Source organism: Odocoileus virginianus, chromosome 8, assembly GCF_023699985.2.
Source record: "Odocoileus virginianus isolate 20LAN1187 ecotype Illinois chromosome 8, Ovbor_1.2, whole genome shotgun sequence".
Lineage (NCBI taxonomy): Eukaryota > Metazoa > Chordata > Mammalia > Artiodactyla > Cervidae > Odocoileus > Odocoileus virginianus.
In genome coordinates, this window is record NC_069681.1 from 75,070,890 (window position 1) to 75,089,528 (window position 18,639).

At 42.9% G+C, this 18,639-nt stretch overlaps 1 protein-coding gene and 1 pseudogene across 2 annotated transcripts in view; one reads left to right on the forward strand and one right to left on the reverse strand.

Moving 5' to 3' along the window:
* The window catches only part of MTUS2 (microtubule associated scaffold protein 2), a 367,641-nt gene that overhangs the window by 224,079 nt on the left and 124,923 nt on the right, over positions 1-18,639 (forward strand). For both annotated transcript variants that reach the window (XM_070471733.1, XM_070471734.1), the window contains exon 7: positions 7,751-7,912. In XM_070471733.1, coding sequence (XP_070327834.1) covers positions 7,751-7,912 — 162 coding nt within the window. The remainder of the gene's footprint in view (positions 1-7,750; positions 7,913-18,639) is intronic.
* LOC110125336 (glycine cleavage system H protein, mitochondrial pseudogene) lies at positions 792-1,337 on the reverse strand (annotated as a pseudogene).

An 18,639-nucleotide genomic window follows, 5' to 3' on the forward strand; every position in this document is an offset into this window, starting at 1 on the left:
CATCTTAACCATTTAAATATTATCCTCCTCTCAAACTTTATCAAACCCAGAGGTGAATGCTTAAGATGAGACTGAAACAAGAACTGAGATGATACAGAGTAAAAATAATAGGTAAACAGTACAGCCTCTTGGGGAGAGGGGTGGGATGCTTGGGCAAAAGACCCCCAAACTGTTAAATTCTGATGTTTATGTTTCTGCATATTGTTTTTAAAATGTTTGAAAAGCACCTCACTGCATCATAGACAGTGGACACCTTTTATTTATTTATTTTTTTAAGAAGTTGAATATTTTATTATTAAATTGTTTATTCTCCTGCAAGGCTGTTGCTTCACAGTATACAAATAGCACCAGCAAACACAGTATATTGCAAAGTTAAGACAGTAATATTCTTTACTGGACACTATACAACTAACAAACTTTTCTCCACTGCCAGTTATTTCTAGTGGGAAGATCATTTTGACCCAAATCCAAGGATAGCTGTAAGCAAGTTACAATGTCATATAAGGTATAAGATAACCATGTTATCCTTGAATTACATAATTTTTGTAATTAGTTTTATCAGAGATAATTTCAGGAATTCTGAATATTATAACTGGAACCTAGCCTAAAAATCACAGGATGCTGTGGAAAAGATACACAGGGTTTATCTGAAGGCATTAGAAAGTTAAGGGGTATTTTCTTCAGGAAACATTGTTACAAGTAGTTTCTTTTGCTAAAAGTTGCTTTTTAAAATCTATCCACTGCTAATTTAAGACAACTATGCTAGATTAAGTTGTTTCAAAGTAGTTTATTTAGGGGTTCCATTTTCATTCCTCAATAGATTTTATGTATTTTTCTTTTTTTTCATATGCTTCTTCACTCATTAGTTCATCTAGTTCTGAAGGGTTACTGAATGTCATCTTGATCAGCCAACCATCTTCATAACAAGACTTGTTGACAAGTCCTGGATTTTCTGCTAGGGCTTTATTAATTTCCGTTACTTCTCCTGATAGAGGGGAATAGAGTTCACTAGCAGCTTTCACACTTTCCAAAGCACCAAACTCCTCTTGTTTATTCAACTTTGTCCCAACTTCAGGCAGACTACAGTAAACAACATCTCCCAAAGCTTCCTGTGCAAAATTGCTGATTCCCACTGTTCCAACACCGTTTTCTGTTGTTACCCATTCATGTTTTTCTGTGAATTTCTGCACCGACATCAGAGCAGGGCCGGTGCGCAGTGCCCGGACGGCACCCGCCCGCAGTCCCCAGGGCCGCGGCGAGCAGGGTGCGCTGGGTGCCGAGATGGCACACAGGCTGCCGACCGCAGCCCGCACGCTCCACACCGCTTGCAGCGCCATGTTCGCACGGGTGCCCATAGACAGTGGACACCTTTTAAACAACAAACTCCTACACCCCCACCTTGGCCGTGTACAGTGTATCTGCGTTCACGGGAGCTGTTGGGGAAAGTGCGAAGCTTTTAGAGCATCTCCAGGCTCAGAAATGGAGAAAAGGAATTGGCCACGAAGGGAAGCACTGTCCCCATGGGACAGCTTTGCACTTAGTCCTTCCTTCATCCATACAAGCAAATACTTCTCCAGCACAGCCTTGTTGATGGTGGAGCAGGAAGTCACAGTGCGGAATCCTGCCTGCCTGGAGTTGGCACTGTGCTTGATGTGCTGGTGGGAACTGAGGTCAGAAAAATACGGTGGGACCAGATAGTGGAAGAATTAGAGTATCAGAAGGGCTTCCCTGATGGCTCAGTGGGTAAAGAATCTGCCTGCAACGCAGGAGACCCGAGTTCAATCGCTGGGTCAGGAAGATCTGCTAGAGAAAGGATAGGCTACCCACTCCAGTATTCTGGGGCTTCCCTTGTGGCTCAGCTGGTAAAGAATCTGCCCTCAATGCGGGAGACCTGGGTTCGATCCCTGGGTTGGGAAGATCCCCTGGAGAAGGGAAAGGCTACCCACTCCAGAATACTTACCTGGAGAATTCCATGGACTGTATAGTCCATGGGGTTGCAAAGAGTCAGACATGACTGAGTGACTTTCACTTTCACTTTAGAGTACTAGCGAGACAACTTTGGAATTTACTTGGAAAACCAGGTAGAGGTATATATAGGTAGGGATGCCCTGTGAGGGAGCATTGAAGGGGGTGGGAGGGGGGGGAGGGCCCTACCACTGTGTCCCCAGCAGGTGCTAAAGGACTGACGTGGGTGCCAGCCGTGGGGGCAGACAAGGGGTATAAATCTGGAGTCTGTAACGGAGATGGAAGCACACTGCCTTGAATTGGTTGATAAAAGGGAGAAAGTCAGGAGGGTTCCGACTCTTCAATTCTAAGTTTCAAGACTTACGATGTCATTAAAATAAAAAAGATGGTCAATACTGAGTTAAGTAAGTCAGAAAGAGAAGGAGAAATATCAAATGACTTCCCTTATGTGAGGAATCTAAAAAGACATGTTACAAATGAACTTACTTAAAAAACAGAAAGAGACTCACAGACTTAGAGAGCGAACTTATGGCTGCTGGGGGGAGGATGGTGGGAAGGGATAGTTAGGCAGTTTGGGATGGACATGTGCACACTGCTGTATTTAAAATGAATAACCAACAAGGACCTACTGTGCACAGGGGTCTCTGCTCAATGTTATATGGCAGCCTGGATGGGAGAGGAGTTTGGGGGAGAATGGATACATGTATATGTATGGCTGAATCCCTTCACTACCCACCTGAAACTGTCATTGTTAATTGGTTTATGAAAGTGCAAGTCGCTCAGTCGTGTCCGACTCTTTTCGACCCCATGGACTATACAGTCCATGGGATTCTTCAGGCCAGGAAACTGGAGTGGCTAGCCTTTCCCTGCTCCAGGGATCGTCCCAACTCAGGGATAGAACTCAGGTCTCCCGCACTGCAGGCAGATTCTTTACCAGCTGAGCCATAAGGGAAGCCAAGAATACTGGACTGGGTAGCCTGTCCCTTCTTCAGCAGATCTTCCCGACCCGGGAATCAAACTGGGGTCTTCTGCATTGCAGGTGGATTCTTTACCCACTGAGCTATCAGGGAAGCCCCTAATTGGTCTATATTCCAATACAAAATAAAAAGTTTAAATAAGTAAATAAAATGCTTGCTCCCTGGGGGGATGGCTTAGGTTGAGAAAACAAAGGTTAAAAAAATAAGAGTAATAAAGGAGGGTGGGAGCTAGTGTGCAGCAGAGAGAAATGTTTACTTTAGATGTTCCCTCTTGCCCAGCCTCTCCACTTAAAGTGATGTCCGCTCCTTCACCCTTGAGTTTCTCCTGCTCCTGTGTTTCTTTCATAACTGATGGCAGTTAGATCTTATTTATCTGTACCTGTTTGATCTGGGTGTCCCCACGCTGGAATGTAAGTGGTGTGAAGACAGGACCACGTCTGCCAGGTGTCTCCTGCCCAGGACAGAGCCTGCCACAGAGTCTTGGTCTTCTTCATTTAGACAAAGATACGTCTTTGCTGAAATGATAAGCTAGTGGGTTTACCTTAGCACTTTGGTGAGAAATAAAGCATACACCTGAGTTAAAATATGCAGGAGGAAGGAAATAAAACATTCAGTTGGTACTTTAATAATTAAACTAAATTTTGCTGCCAAGTGATAAATACGGCTAAGTCAATGAAATATGCATCAGTGAGGCAATCGTGCAGCCAGAACATTATACAGCTTGATTGCTTGGGATTGTTTAAAAAAAAATCAGTGAAATTAATCATTATAATAAGGATAAATACTCAGAATCAAAGAAAGATGTTTGCTCAAGTTTGGCTGTAATGCCTTCATGGTATTAATAACAGATTTGCTATTTTTCTCCAGCCTTCCTCATTCTGGTCTGGTTGGTAATCATCTCTCGGTCCATTCTTTTCTTCTTTTGAAGCCCAGCTTCAGCTATCCACATTCCCAATAAATGACATAGGGATATGGATCGGAAACCCTGGCTGCAGTCATGGTCAGAATCATCCTTTGCGGTGGGTTGGGGGGACACACATCACTTTGTGGGGTGCTCTCAAGGCTCCTCCACCTAGTGTCTTAGATCCTTCCAGGGACTTTTATTCCTTCAGTGCCGCCTTGTCTGGCCTGAATTTTCACATGTTCTCCTCTGTCTGTGGTGCAGGCCCGGATCTACTCAGATTCATCATTCGTGTGTGCTCAACCACTGCAGTAGACTCGGGCTGGTAGGGAATGGGATGACTAATTACATGCGTGGACCACTCCCACTAGCTGGATCCTCAGGAACATCTCTGGCTCACACAGACATAGTTCATTTCCAGTTGCTTTCTCCTCTTATGGAGCAGTGGTTTGATGTTGTCTGCATTGTTATCAAATACTAGAGCAGTTACAGAATTCAGTAGCCCTTTGCAAATTCAGAGGACTTGTCATCTACTGAATAAAGTATCTTTAAATGCTGGTCAACTTCAGCTGGTTTTCAAAGAGGGGTATTGTTCACTGCCAGCTGTCTCCCACAAAATGGACAAGAAGGGAGTTCAGTTTTATTTTATTATATTATCTTGTTTCATTTTATTTTTTGGTAATTCAAGACTTCTTTCAAAGGGGAGTAGAAAGCTTCCTTGACACTTCATACTTCAAACAGATGAATTACTTCCCAGCCTGGATAACAGCCGAATTTCCAAATTGAGATGTTCACTGAATTATAAATTTCATGTAAGAGAATAATACCAAGCACAGAAGGATTTGATAAGAGGGCATTTGAAGTCTGTAAATGATACAAAATATTCCCCTTCTTAAGAATCTTTAATAAGTTGTTAAATTAAAGATGCTGTGTGAAAGATTTGATGTTCAACTTCCAGCGCAGTTTTCAATAGGTAGGTTATTCTGGTGGTATGTCAGCAGGAGGCTGAACGTTAGCTAATTCCATGTGAATTTAGTGATGTTGAACATTTTTTCATGCCTCTGTTGGTCATCTATATATCTTCTTTGTAAAAATGTCTATTCAGTTCCTCCGCCTATTTTTAATAGGGTTGTTGAGTTGTATGAGTTCTTTATATATTTTGGATATTAACCCATTATTGGATATATTATTTGCAAATATCGTCTCCCATTTGGTAGGTTGTCTCCTAATTTTATTGATGGTTTCCTTTGCTATGCAGAAGCCTTTTAGTTTGAGATAATCTTGTTTATTTACTTTTGCTTTTGTCTCCCTTCCCTGAAGAGACATTTCTAGACCAATACTGCTAAGACCAGTGTCACAGAGTGTGCACTGCCTGTGTTTTCTTCTAGGAGTTTCATGGTTTCAGGTTTTATATTCACATCTTTAATCCATTTTTACCTGATTTTTGTGTACTGTGTGACAGTGGTCTATTTTCATTTTTTCTGCTCCTGTGCTTACTTTTAAATCTGAAAATTCAGGATACAGTGTGCCTCCTTTCAGTGGAGTTTCATTGTTTTTGTACTGTTTGTGTGAACCAGATGTATTTCCCATCCCTGTCTTTTGTTGTTTTTGTTCAGTCCCTAAGTCATGTCTGACTCTGTCACCCCATGGACTGTAGCACGCCAGGCTTCCTGGTCCTTCACCGTCTCCCAGAGTTTGCTCAAACTCATGTGCATGAAGTCATTGATGCCATCCAGCCATCTCATCCTTTGTCGCCGCCTTCTCCTCCTGCCCTCAGTCTTTCCCAACATCAGGGTCTTTTCTAATAAGTTGACTTTTCACATCAATTGGCCAAAAGCATTAGAGCTTCAGCATCAGTGCTTCCAGTGAATATTCAGGGTTGATTTCCTTTAGGGTTGATTGGTCTGATCTCCTTGCAGTCCAAGGGACTCTCAAGAGTCTTCCCCAACACCACAGTTCAAAAGCATCAATTCTTCAGCACTCAGCCTCTTTATGATCCAACTCTCACATCCGTACATGACCACTGGAAAAACCATAGCTTTGACAACTTGGACCTTTGTTGGCAAAGTGATAGCCCTGTTTAGGACTATTTAAAACCTTACACAGGACCTTCAGAGAACTATAGGGCATAGGTTCTATGTTAGGAAATAGCACTCTTTATTCTTCCTTCCTAAATACTGTTTTGTTAAGAGACAAAACAGATTTCATTCATTTTAAACAGACTTTCAGGTCTTCAGAGGAAGGAAAGCAGCCATCTCTTACTCTGAGGGGTTGAATTAAACTCCTGAATATTTGAACACTAAAGCCATTTTCATAATGTTATCATTTTGATGCAGGCCCTCTCTGCATAGAATGTTAGGGCTATCCTTTTAAAATGATGGAAACAAAAAACTTTAATCTTTCACTACAATTCCGTATACATCTTCCAGCTGTCAGTGTGTATTTTCCATGGTAGACAGTCACGTTCCTAACTGGATAGTTTTCATCCCAACAGGCAGTAATCTAGTATATTCAGACTTTCTATTTAATTTGGTAGATTAGTCTTTGCAGCTGTTACTCAGAGGTGCATTTAGAAGATTTATCCTTTAATAGGAATAGATGGTGGTGTCATTGTCTTTAAGAGACTACAGATATCGCCAGCATAGTAGGTTTGAAAATTTATAGAGGAGAAAAAATGGGCCATGACCATTCTGGCATTTAAATCTGACACAAATCCCAATATTCCCTGTCTTCAGAGCAGCCCATCAGAAAGAAGCTATTCTGTAGACACAGAGCCTGTTTCTATGTTGAACAGAAAACTGAAATGACCAGTAGACATCTTCTGCCTTTGCAGTAAGCTGGGCTCTAATGCAGGTCCTCTTAATTTGATGCTGTTGCTGCTTTTTAGTCACTCAGTCCTGTCTGACTCTTTGCAACCCCATGGACTATAGCCTGCCAGGCTCCTCTGTCCTTGGGATTTTCCAGGCGAGAATCCTGGAGTGGGTTGCCATTTCCTTTTCCAGGGGATCTTCCAGACCTAGGGATGGACTTTGCATCTCCTGCATTGGCAGGCAGGTTCCTTACCACTGTGCCACCAGGGTAGCCCCCTTAGTTTGATGCGGCCCCGGCTCGTCAGATCAAAAGCTTCATGAAAGGGATTCTCTGCCTGCATGCTTCTCACCCGTCTCCCTTCATCCCAAGGCCCTTAATCTGAAGATGAAGTGAACCGGGCTTCAGGGAGCCCTGAATCCTCTTCTGGACCAGCGGTGTATGTGTGTGTGTCCTTACTCGTGCCTCCTCTGGGTCACTTACACTGGTTTTCAAAAAACTGTTGCTCATCCTCTGACAGTTATAAAATGAATGCTTATCGTATGTGTGCACAGCTGCTTGTTTAGTTGCTCAGTCATGTCTGACTCTTTTGTGATCCTATGGACTATTGCCCACCAGGCTCCTCTGTCCATGGGATTTTCCAGGCAAGAATACTAGAGTGGGTTGCCATTTCCTTCTCCAGGGACTCTTTCTGACCCAGGGATCAAACCTTCGTCTCCTGCGTTGGCAGGTGGCTTCTTTACCACTGAACCATCTGGGAAGCCTGCGTATGCAGTTAATACACATCCAGAGAAGCAAATCATGTGTGCATGTGTGTGTGTGTGTGTATAAAATCTTCAGTGGAGAGAAGCTGCTCTTGGCTTTGGTAGAGCCTGTGGTGTGTGGGTTTGGAGGACAGACTTCCCTGCAGGGACTGAAAGCAACTCTTTTTCTACAACTCGTCCCAGAGAAATGCTTTTCAAGGCTACTCATCAGGAGTTGGGTCAAGTTCTGATGCAGGTGGAGGCTTCAGGGATAGGTCGGTGGTGGTGCCCAGCAAGGGGGTCCATCCATTTTCCATGACATTTTCATTAACGCACTCACTGTCTGCCTCCTGCAGGTTCAGCCTTTGGAACTGAAGACCAACCGCCTCTAAAGGCAGCTCTCCCTGCCAAAGACACAACCAAAGGGGCCAGCCGGGTGGCCCCTCCGGCTTCCTCCAGTGCGACAACACCCCGCAGGAGTTTGCTTCCGGCGCCGAAATCCACATCCACACCGGCTGGTAAGACTCGTGCCGCAGAGAAACTGCAGTGGAGAGCGTTTTCTGCATTAAAGTCTTCTGAGGGCCTCTGGGTACATCAGCTGTTTGGATGGGATGACAGATGTCTTTCCCATGGCTTTTAATATTAGTGGTAATAATAGTACCATGATTCTCAAGGCACTTTCATCTATTCCTGTGTTTAAATTCTCAAAACTCCTTCTCACTCCTCCTAGTGACTGGTAACTCATCGAATCACAGTTTCCATTGCAAAAAATAAAAATAAAAAAGGATCAAGCTCATTTAGGCAGATTTTGCTTAGGGAAGCAGGTGCTGATGAAATCTATCACTGGAAGGATGGTAGGAGCTAGCTGCAGAATGTGCACCCTGGGAGTGAGCACCTGATCCCTGGGGGAACACTGCTGCCTCGACAAGGATGCAGGGGTTCCGTCCCCCTGCTGGTTCCAGGCTGGTGCCGTCCAAGCCGGGATGCAGGGATCAGCAGCTATGGCAGAAGGCTGGCTCCAGAGTCACACTGTGCTTGCCGTGTCCACCCCAGCAAAGCCAATGCCCCTCCTGACGCGGGAAGCTAGTAACAGACACGGGACTTAACTGATGTAAAGGTGTGACAAGTGAAGGTGCTTGTCAGCAGCTGAAGCTGCTGGGTGTGGCCCCCGCCTGCCTTCTCCTCCTGTGTCTCACGCATGCGTGTTTGCCTTCGGGATGTCCAAGCATCCGGCCTGTGGCTTAGCCTCCCATCCTCTGCACTACATGTAGGAAGACACTGAGAGTGAGGGAGCCTGGGTGTTGAGCCTGAATCCACGGTAGATGGTTCACCCCTGTGGGTGTTCATTCCTCCGTATTCTTCTTCTATGCTCCTGTGTTCCTGTACCAGTGATATATATACACACAGATGGGCCTGGTTCCTAAAAGTAAACTTGCATTGTACCTTTTTTATTTTTTTTTTTTTTGATGTGGGGACCATTTTTAAAGTCTTTATTGAATGTGTTGCAATACTACTTATGTTTTATGTTTCATTTTTGTTTGTTTTTTTTTTGGCCAAGAGGCATACGGGATCTTAGCTTCCTGACCAAGGATCAAACCCACATCCCCTGCTTTAAAAGGCAAAGTCTTAACCACTGGACAACCAGGGAAGTCCTGTACGTTTTTCTACAAGTCACTCTCCTTACTGAAGGCGCGTCATGCATAGAGTTGCCCTCAAAGTCAGTGCATCGTGGTTTTTCAGTGGTTGCCTAGTGTGGATATGCCATGATCTGTTCAGACATGCCCCCGCCGGCAGGCATTCACTTTGTAACTGGCGTTTGCCACTATAATTGATGCTTCAGTACATGTCCTTGAACCGGTGACATTCTTTCTACAAGATTGATTCCCAGGAGTGGGATGGCTGTGCTTGATGTGTTAATAGATATGACTGGATTCCTTTTCAAAGGCTTCATTTCCACCCATATCACTGAAAAGAACAGATCATTTTTAAAAAATCATTTTTTAAAAATGTTGTCCATTTAATGAGAGTGATATTCTATCTCAATGTTATTTTAATTTGCATTTCCCTGACCACTTCAATGGAGCATCACCTCATAATCCCCTCTGGTAACATGTAAATTGAACTGTTTGGTTTTGTTCTTCCTCAGTGGCAGGAAAGCTCCCCGGGGACAGTGACCTTGTCCCATTTATTTAGCCCAGTATCCCTGATCCTGCAGTCTCCTCAGTGACTAAGTCCCAGTGGCTACTTAGCATCTATTCATTAACAGTTGGATGAATCAGCAAATCAGTGGATGAATGTCACACGGCCTTTGACTCTGGTCCCAGTTTCTCAACAAGTTTGGTTGGGGTTTAAATAGAAAATAACTAGACAAGCCTACAATGAGTTAAAATACAGTCATTGAATCAATCCTGTAGACCTGTGTTTATCAAATTTTAGTGCCTCAGAACCATCTGTAGAGCTTGTTAGAAAAGATTACTGGCTCTCGTCATGAGTGACTTATTCAGTGGTCTTGGGTGGAGCCTCAGAAATTGCATTTCTAATAAATTCCTGGGCTTCCCAGGCGGCTCAGTGGTAAAGAATCTGCCTGCCAATGGCATCCACTGCAATATCCTTGCCTGGGAAGTCCCCCGGACAGAGGAGCCTGGTGGGCTGCGGTCCATGGGGTTGCAAAGAGCACACGACAGAGTACATAGCACATAACTTAATACACATGAGGCTCTGCATTTGACTTTCCAAAGACATAAAACTTATACATTTTCCCATTATTGACATAAGGAGGTGGTGTTAAGGTGTTTAGAACAGGAGTTAACTACATCTATCTGCTAGATGGAGGACCCCACCCCAGCCTCTGTATAAACCCTTGGCTGTGGCCCGTGTGAAATGGACTTATCCGGGGAAAGCGTGGATTGAGAAAATGGAGCAGAAGATGGGAGATTTCAGGACATTCTCTTCTAACTTTCATCTCATTCCAACACCTAATTTAATAGCAATTTAAAATTATGATTAAAAGATACATTTTATTACTGAATTTTAGCTTTGCATTTATCCTATAGGTATGAATTTTTCATTTAAATTAAATGTAGTTCCTAATTCCAAATCAGCTTTCTCATTGCCTTGTTCTGTCATCCGGCTAATTAAAAAGCAGAAGGCAGGCATGCAAATTACAGTTAAATTCCAAATAATTGGGTTTCTTGGGACTGTGGGGTATTTGGGTTATTCTAATTACTTGGGTAACACCAACCCTTGTTTTAACTCATGCTGGTATTTCTAAACTGTGATGTGTCCCTTCTTTCCCTTGGTGATTCCAGGCTAATGATGGCAAGCTCTTGTGTCTTTGGGTCATCTATTCAATTACTGTCATCCATGATTGTAGATGCAACATGTACTCATAATAGAACATACCCTGGGGTTGCTTGGGCTGTTTCTTTTAACCTAGATTTCTGATGTGAGTTTTTTCTGTGAGTGACTTTTTTCTGGTTTGTTCATTCAATAAACATTCAAATGCTTGCTTTAAGCCATAGGTGACTTAGATTCAAGAATAATTAGAATAGTCACAATAAGGTAAACAGAATTGTACACTAATAATTAGAGTGTCCCTTGGACAGCAAGGAGATTAAACAAGTCAGTCCTAAAGGAAGTCAACCCTGAATATTCACTGGAAGGACTGATGATGGAGCTGAAGCGTTTGGCCATCTGGTGCAGAGAACGGACTCATCTGAGAAGACCCTGATGCTGGGAAAGATTGAAGGCAGGAGAAGAAGGGGACAACAGAGGATGAGATGGTCGGGTGGCATCACTGACTCAGTGGACATGAGTTTGATCAAACTTGGGGAAATAGTGAAGGACAGGGAGGCCTGGTGTGCTGTTGTCCATGGGTCAGAGAGTTGGACACAACTGAGTGACTGAACAACAATAATTAGAGTGAGAACAAGAGATCTGTAATCTTATCAGCTGGCTGTCAGTTAATTCTAGCAGACCAGGAAGTCATCCTAAGATGGATTAGAGGGACTTCCCTGGTGGTCCAGTGGCTAAGCCTCTGCACTCCCAGTGCAGGGGGCCCAGGTTCTATTCCTGGTCAGGGCACTAGATCCCACATGCTGCAGCTGAAGATCCTGTGTGCTGCAACTAGACTCAGTGCAGCTGAAATAAATATTTTTTTTTAAAAGATGGGTTAAGAAACAAATGACCCAAAAAAGTTTAAATTAGATCTAATAGACTTTTAAAATCACTTAATCACTTTCTCTTTATTTTGTAATAATAAAATGATTATAAAAATATAATCATTTCCTAATTTGTTTATTTTGTAATCACTTTCTGATTTCAGCAAAGATACAAGGTAGCATCCAGTAAAGGGCCCAGAATAACAGAGGTACAAGGATTGAAAATCCAAGTAATAAAAAAGAGAATAGCCTGATAAAACTGGGCTCAGAGCTTCCTGGCTGCAAGAACAAAAAAGCATAATGAGGGGAAAAAAATAGGGTGTGGCACTTTATCGGAAGAGAGAACTTATTTTTTAGCACAAATGTGTATATGTGATTTTAATTCTGTGAATTTTTTAAAAATTACATTGAACAACATAATGGACAACTTTAATTGTATGTTTTTAAGCATATCTTTTCTGATAATAAAATAATTGAAATAGTTTAAAATTTGGGAATAGGGAAGGCCTTCCTCAACATGATGTAAAAAACTGGAAACCTGTAAAAAAATGATAGATTTAACTACATACAAATTTTAAATCGTCTGCAATAATGACCATCATGGAATTAAGAAGGTTGATAAACTGAATGAAAATGTTGCAAAAAAGTCTTAATATGAAAGTCAATAGAAAAAATACAGCTTAATTTGAAAAACAGGTAAAATAAATGAATGGGTGTGACTTAGACAATAGAAGAACAAAGTGGTCAGTGGCCATAAATATATGAAAAGATGTGCAAATCCACTTAAAACCTGTATACCTAACCTCTGTACTGTGTTGCTTAGGCATTCTTACTCAGATGGAAGCCAGTTAATTACATTTTATTGAAATAACTGTCATTGAAAAATACAGCTTGAGATTGAGTCTTCCTTTTTTAAAATTATCTTATTTTAATGGGAAGTTAATTACTTTACGGTATTGTGATGGTTTTTGCCATACAGCAGTATGAATCAGCCATAGGTATACATGTGTCCCCCCCATCCCCAACCCCCTCCCACCTCCCTACCTCTTCACACCAGGTGGTCACAGAGCACGGGCTTTGGCTGCCCTGCACCATTCATTCATCAACCTCCCACTGGCTGTCTGTTTTACATACGGTAGTGTATATGTTTCAATGCTCTTCTCTCAAATCATCCCACCCTCTCCTTCTCCCACAGAGTCCAAAAGTCTGTTCCTTACGTCTGTGTCTCCTTTGCTGCCCTGCACATAGGATGTAGGATCGTCGGTACCATCTTTCTAGATTCCATATATATGTGTTAGTATTCATCTTTCTCTTTCTGACTGACTTCACTCTGTATAATAGGCTTTAGGTTCATCCACCTCCTTAGAACTGAGAGAGTGAGTCTTCTTTCTGGGACAGCGCTAGTTATGCACACACAGCACCCTGATCCCCTACAATCCAGTCTGGATTCTGTCCATGTCCCTTCTTTCCCTGGGCTTTCAGTCACAGGATGAGAAATAATACACTGTACTGAGCAAGGTCTACTCCCAGAATATCATCTTCCTATACGTTAATAATCATCTTTGCTTCCTTGACATCAATGTGATGACAAAGGAAACTGTCATGGATTTAGTGCTAATGGTTAAAAAAAAAAAAGTACGGAACACCCTCTCCATTACTATATCAAGGGAAGAATTTTAGAAACTTAAATTTTAGAAACTTAACCTTCGTCTTTGAATGACTCTTTTTGTCTGAATTTTCATGAAAACTGTTCTGTTGTTCGTATGTCAAATACAGTGTCTCACCAGGATGTTGATCTACGTAATTTTGCACAAATATTCAGGCTTTACCCATTGACTTTTCTAACTGGTCTGTAGTTGTTGTAACAAATGGGAGAATATATTCAGTTGAAGTGTTGATCTGATGATAGAATACTTCTTGGTCAATATGCCTTCTGTGTTGCCATGATGTATTATGGAAAATAAAATTCCTTTATTCAGACTCAGCTATATAGAAGGATCTCCCATGGCTATACAGAAAACGAACAGCTGATGTCTTTTTGTTTCGGTTCCTCTCCCCCTAAGGAAAAAATTCTCTGGGAATAGTGAGGCTGTTGCTTTATGGGTACAGAAGCTCCACTTGTATCACAAAAATTACTTTTACTTCTTTAAAAACAGGTTATTATTTCTGTATTAAAATCACAGATGTAGATGTTTTTTCTTTTGGCGTGTGTGTGTGCTCAGTTGCGTCTGACTCTTTGCAGCCCCATGGACTATCGCCCACCAGATTCCTCTGTCCATGGAATTTTCCAGGCAAGAAGAATACTGGAGTGGATTGCCATTTCCTCCTCCAGGGGATCTTCCCAACCCAGGGATCGAACCTGCATCTCTTACATCTCCTGCATCGGCAGGCGGGTTCATCACCACTGCATCACCTGAGAATTCCTATTTCTGGGTATACTATAACCTTCCCTGGTGGCTCAAATGGTAAAGAATCTGCTTGCAATACAGGAGACCCGGGTTTGATCCCTGAGTCAGGAAGATACCCTGGAGAAGGGAATGGCAACCCATTCCAGTATTCTTGCTTAGAGAATTCCATGGACAGAGGAGCCTGGTGAGCTACAATCCATAGGGTGGCAAAGAGTTAGACACGACTGACAGACTAACACTTTCTTCTTTCTTGATAGTGTAAAAATATGAGTAGCTTGTCTGCACCATCAGAACATGTTTACCAAGCACTTGGATGTTCTGGGTTCTATAAACAGCCTGCTCTAGCATGTTCTCCTCACCCTCCCTCTAGTCTGGCCAAGCATCATATCCCCTCTCTGGGCACATCTAAATAAAGAGACTGAGTAAGAATTTGCTGAAATAAAATATGCAACTTTAGGACAAGACAGGACGAGTAAAGGGCTCACTTTGTCATGGGCATCTTGGATCTGGATGTTGGGGGGTTGTTCTTACCATATCAGGTGATGTATGCTCCTCTAATGGAAACAACTCTGAGAGTCTGTCATTTTTCTGACAGTGAGAGAGTCATGGCACCTCACAGTATGGAAGCCCGTGCTGACCCAGGTGTGGGACCTGCAGGGGACAGGTTCAGAGCAATGAGGCTGCACTGGGCTCTTCAGTACAGGGGGCATTATCACTTGGTGTTGGCTGTGTTCTCTCTGAGATGGGGTCCCCATGGTTCCCCCTGCTTTCGCTCATCAGTCATGAAACCAACGGAGGGACCTGCAATGGAGTGGGGGTGGAGGAGTTTACAGGAGAGTAGAAGTGTTAGAAAGAACATTAGTGGGAGAAAAATAAAGGCAGTACATTGGAGACCTGTTCTTTTGCATGAGGTCCCAGAGACAGGAAAACATGGTGGGATGATACATGGAGTGACTATCCATTGCATGGTTCAGAGGGTGGTGTTTGTGGGTGTCCCGGAAGGCCTGTTTGCTGTTCTTTCCGGCCAGCAGTGGGTGGGGAGCTTCCTCACCCATCTCAGTGGCCAGAAGGTACTGTGAGTCCCATGCTGTGACCCCAGAGTCCAGCTCAGTCACTCTGTGTGGGGCAAAGTCAGGGGAGCTGTGGACGGGCATCCATTCATTCCATGGAGGTTCGACAGCACCTTCTCTGAGTTGAGCTCTGTGTTGGATATGCTGGGGGACATCACGTGAATGGGACAGACACAGTCCTTGTTTCTATAGAGCTGCTGGTGTCACAGGAGGAAAAAGCATAAAACTCATACTTATACATGTATTTAATTATGGCTATGCTGAGTGTAACAGGCTTCCACAGTGGCTCAGCAGTAAAAAATATACCTGCAGTGCAGGAGACACAGGAGACTTGGGTTCAATCCCTGGGTTGGGTCGATCCCCTGGAGTGGAAAACTGCAACCCACTGCAGTGTTTTGGCCTGGGAAATCCCTCGGACAGAGGAGCTTGAAGGGCTGTAGTCCATGGGATCGCAAAGAGTTGGACGCGACTGGGTGGATACACACACACACACACACACACACACACTGAGTGTACGGTGGAGGCGTATTTAACAGACCTAATGTAGTGTGCAAAAAGCATGCAGGAGAGACCTAACCTGTCAGTCCAAGTTGCCAGGCGGCAGGAGTGGGGATGGTGTTCTGTGCCGGTGACCATGTAGATTCCCTCTTTGTAAATGTCAGAGGTTCCCAGGTCTCCCTCCCCACTGAAAGTCTTGAACCTAGGCTGCTGACCACTAGATACCTTGTTAATTTGAAAACATGCAGCCTCCTCTCCCCTTTCAACCCTTTTGTGGAAGAACTGGATAGCTGGTAAACAGACAGGGTCAAAAATAAAAAGGTACAGAAAATTTACAGCTGCTTCCTCAGTCACTAATTTTACTGGTGGGTCCCCTCGGCCTTCATCATCACACAAACATTGCCCCTTGGGTGGTTCATTGGGACAGTTTGATTTTGTGTGTGGACACTTGAGTTTAAAGCTCTGATAACCTCATCCTCTGGGCAGTTTAGTGGCCTCGAGGGCTGTTTAAAACTTATCATCAAAGTGTCACAGAATGATCCAGGTAAGGGATGAGATAATCTGCTGTTTCTTTCATGGAAGCACGGATGATATTTTTGATGATTTGCGAGGCGTGATGGGACATACCCGTCGTACCAGTGAGAATTTATAAAATGCTGTGATTCACTTGCGTTAAGCCCCCTGTAGGCTGGTGTGAAACCTGGAATAATGTGGTGGCTCCTCCAAAGTGGGGCAGAAAACCCTCTCACTTAAGAGTATATGCACGTATTGCATCTCAAAGATTGCACACCTGGTATGGTGCCCACTCTGCTTGTCAGCCTCCAAGAACTATGGGAGCTGGGCCAGCAGTAATTAGTGCCAATGGTCCTGTGGAGCTGCTTTTCCGTTGTGATTCCTGACATTTATGTGCCTCAGAACTCTGCCTCATGAACTGTAAATGCATTGTTATGCAAAATGCTTCCATGCTGTAGCCCCATCTCTTAGCCTGATGAGCACGGCACTTTTAATTACATGTCAGTGTTTAAAACTTTCCAGTTCTCTCCTGATTTGTATGTTTTACTAGCTACCTTATGCTGATAAAATACCAAATACCCTGTTTACTATCTTTGGGTGATGACGTTGAGGGGAGCTAGAAAAAATGAAAATATAATAAGAAAGAAACAAATGCCAGCCATTCCTTTTCTAAGATAACTGGCAAAACATCACACATTTCTTGGACATTGCAGAGTCTTCGTGTGTTTCATCTTTAATCCATCGATCAGCATATTTGTGTCAAGAACTACTTCAGGCCCCACACTTTGTTATCAGTAATCTCTCCAGCAGCTGATCAGAGTCTAAAGCCCATGATGGACAAAAGAAGCCAGTGTACAACCACCAGACGCAAGAGTATGAAATATTGAGTCCCCCAGTCTTAGAAATAGCTCTGTTGAACAACCCACATGGCAGGTTGATGGGGATGAATGAGAGCAGAATAAGTTAAGCGACAGAAGACTGAGCGCTGAAGAATCGATGCTTGTGAACTGTGGTGTTGAAGAAAACTCTTGAGAGTCCCTTGAACTGTAAGGAGATTCAGCCAGTCCATCCTAAAGGAGCTCAGTCCTGAATATTCATTGGAAGGACTGATGCTGAAGCTGAAGTTCATTCTGTAGTCCTGGCGTGCCGCAGTCCATGGAGTCCCAAAGAGTCAGACATGACTTAACAACTGAACAACAACAGTGTGACAATACCCTGCTGTGTATCCAAGCTGGACAATGGCCAAACTGATGTCATGGTTCATGGATGAGCAACTATGATAATAATTGCCAGCATTTTTTGGGTACTTACTGTATGCTTGCCATACCCACCGTCTTTGCATCCTCACTTATTATGATGTGCTGGTACTATTCTTAACCTTATTTTGTAGATTAGGAAACTGTGGATTAGAGAGATCAAGTTATTTTCTAAGGGTAATGAAACCAGAAGATTTCTGGGTTGACTTCAAGCCTGGGAATCTGGCTGCAACACTTTTATCACCATATCTTCTATTTCATAGTGGCTACTGTCTCAATTGTGAGTTATCATTTACCATGTTGGTAGTTTACATTTCGAAGAAAAAGATGAATATTATCATAAAAGATGATCATAGCATAGGCTGTAAAAAAGTTTACAGAATTATAGTACAATAGTCCTTACAGTCAGGTGAATTCCTGACATTTTGAAACCACTTCTTATTTTCCTTTTTTCATTTCTTCTCCAGTATCTGTTTCTCCCCACATAATAAATAGGCATGACGTCCTAAGTGAGTAATGAGAAATCACTTTCACACAGAAACAAAATGAGTAAAGTTGTTCCTGTGATGGATTTGTGGGAGGAAAATAATCCAGTTCTCCTGGGGAATCCAGACTCTGAGTGATGTGTTAGGTCCTGAGAAAATGTGAATAAGTAAATCGTGGTGGGAAAAGTACTTTGATTTTTTGAAACTACCTAAATAAAAATTGGGTTTTATTCACTGTGGCAGTTTTAGTTAGGTAAGTTCGAATGAAAGGAATGGTCTGAATTATTTGTCTTATTCTATCCAGTAATTTACTTTCCCATTAATTCAAGAACACAGTAAAATTGTGCCTTTCAGAGCTAGCATTTCCCCCATACAAATATGATCTACTTAGTATTAAAGGTGGCCAAATAAAAAAATTAAAAATTCCCCAGTGCCTCCTGACGGGTGGGAGGGAGGTCCAAGAGGGAGGGTCTATATATATATACATAGAGCTAGTTCACTTCATTGCACAGTAGAACTATACCCCAGTTTAAAGAAAAAAGAAAATAGAGAAATCAGAGGGGAGGAAATTATGAAAGCAACATTTTAAGAAAATTTCCTTCAGCTGTAGGACTGGAACAGCCTACTAGGTGCCCAGCATAATGAATGAAAAAAGACCCTCACGGGATGGGTACATCATGAGATTTCACTAGACTGGGGAAAAGAAGAGGTACCAAGCTTGAAATTTAGGGTAGTACCTAACTTTCCAAAAGCACCCCTGAAAACTAAAAGAAAGATGCCTTCTCAATTCCCAGGGGAATGATTGCCACATCAGAATTCTGGGTTTAGCCAAGTGACCAACTGTAAGAAGAAATT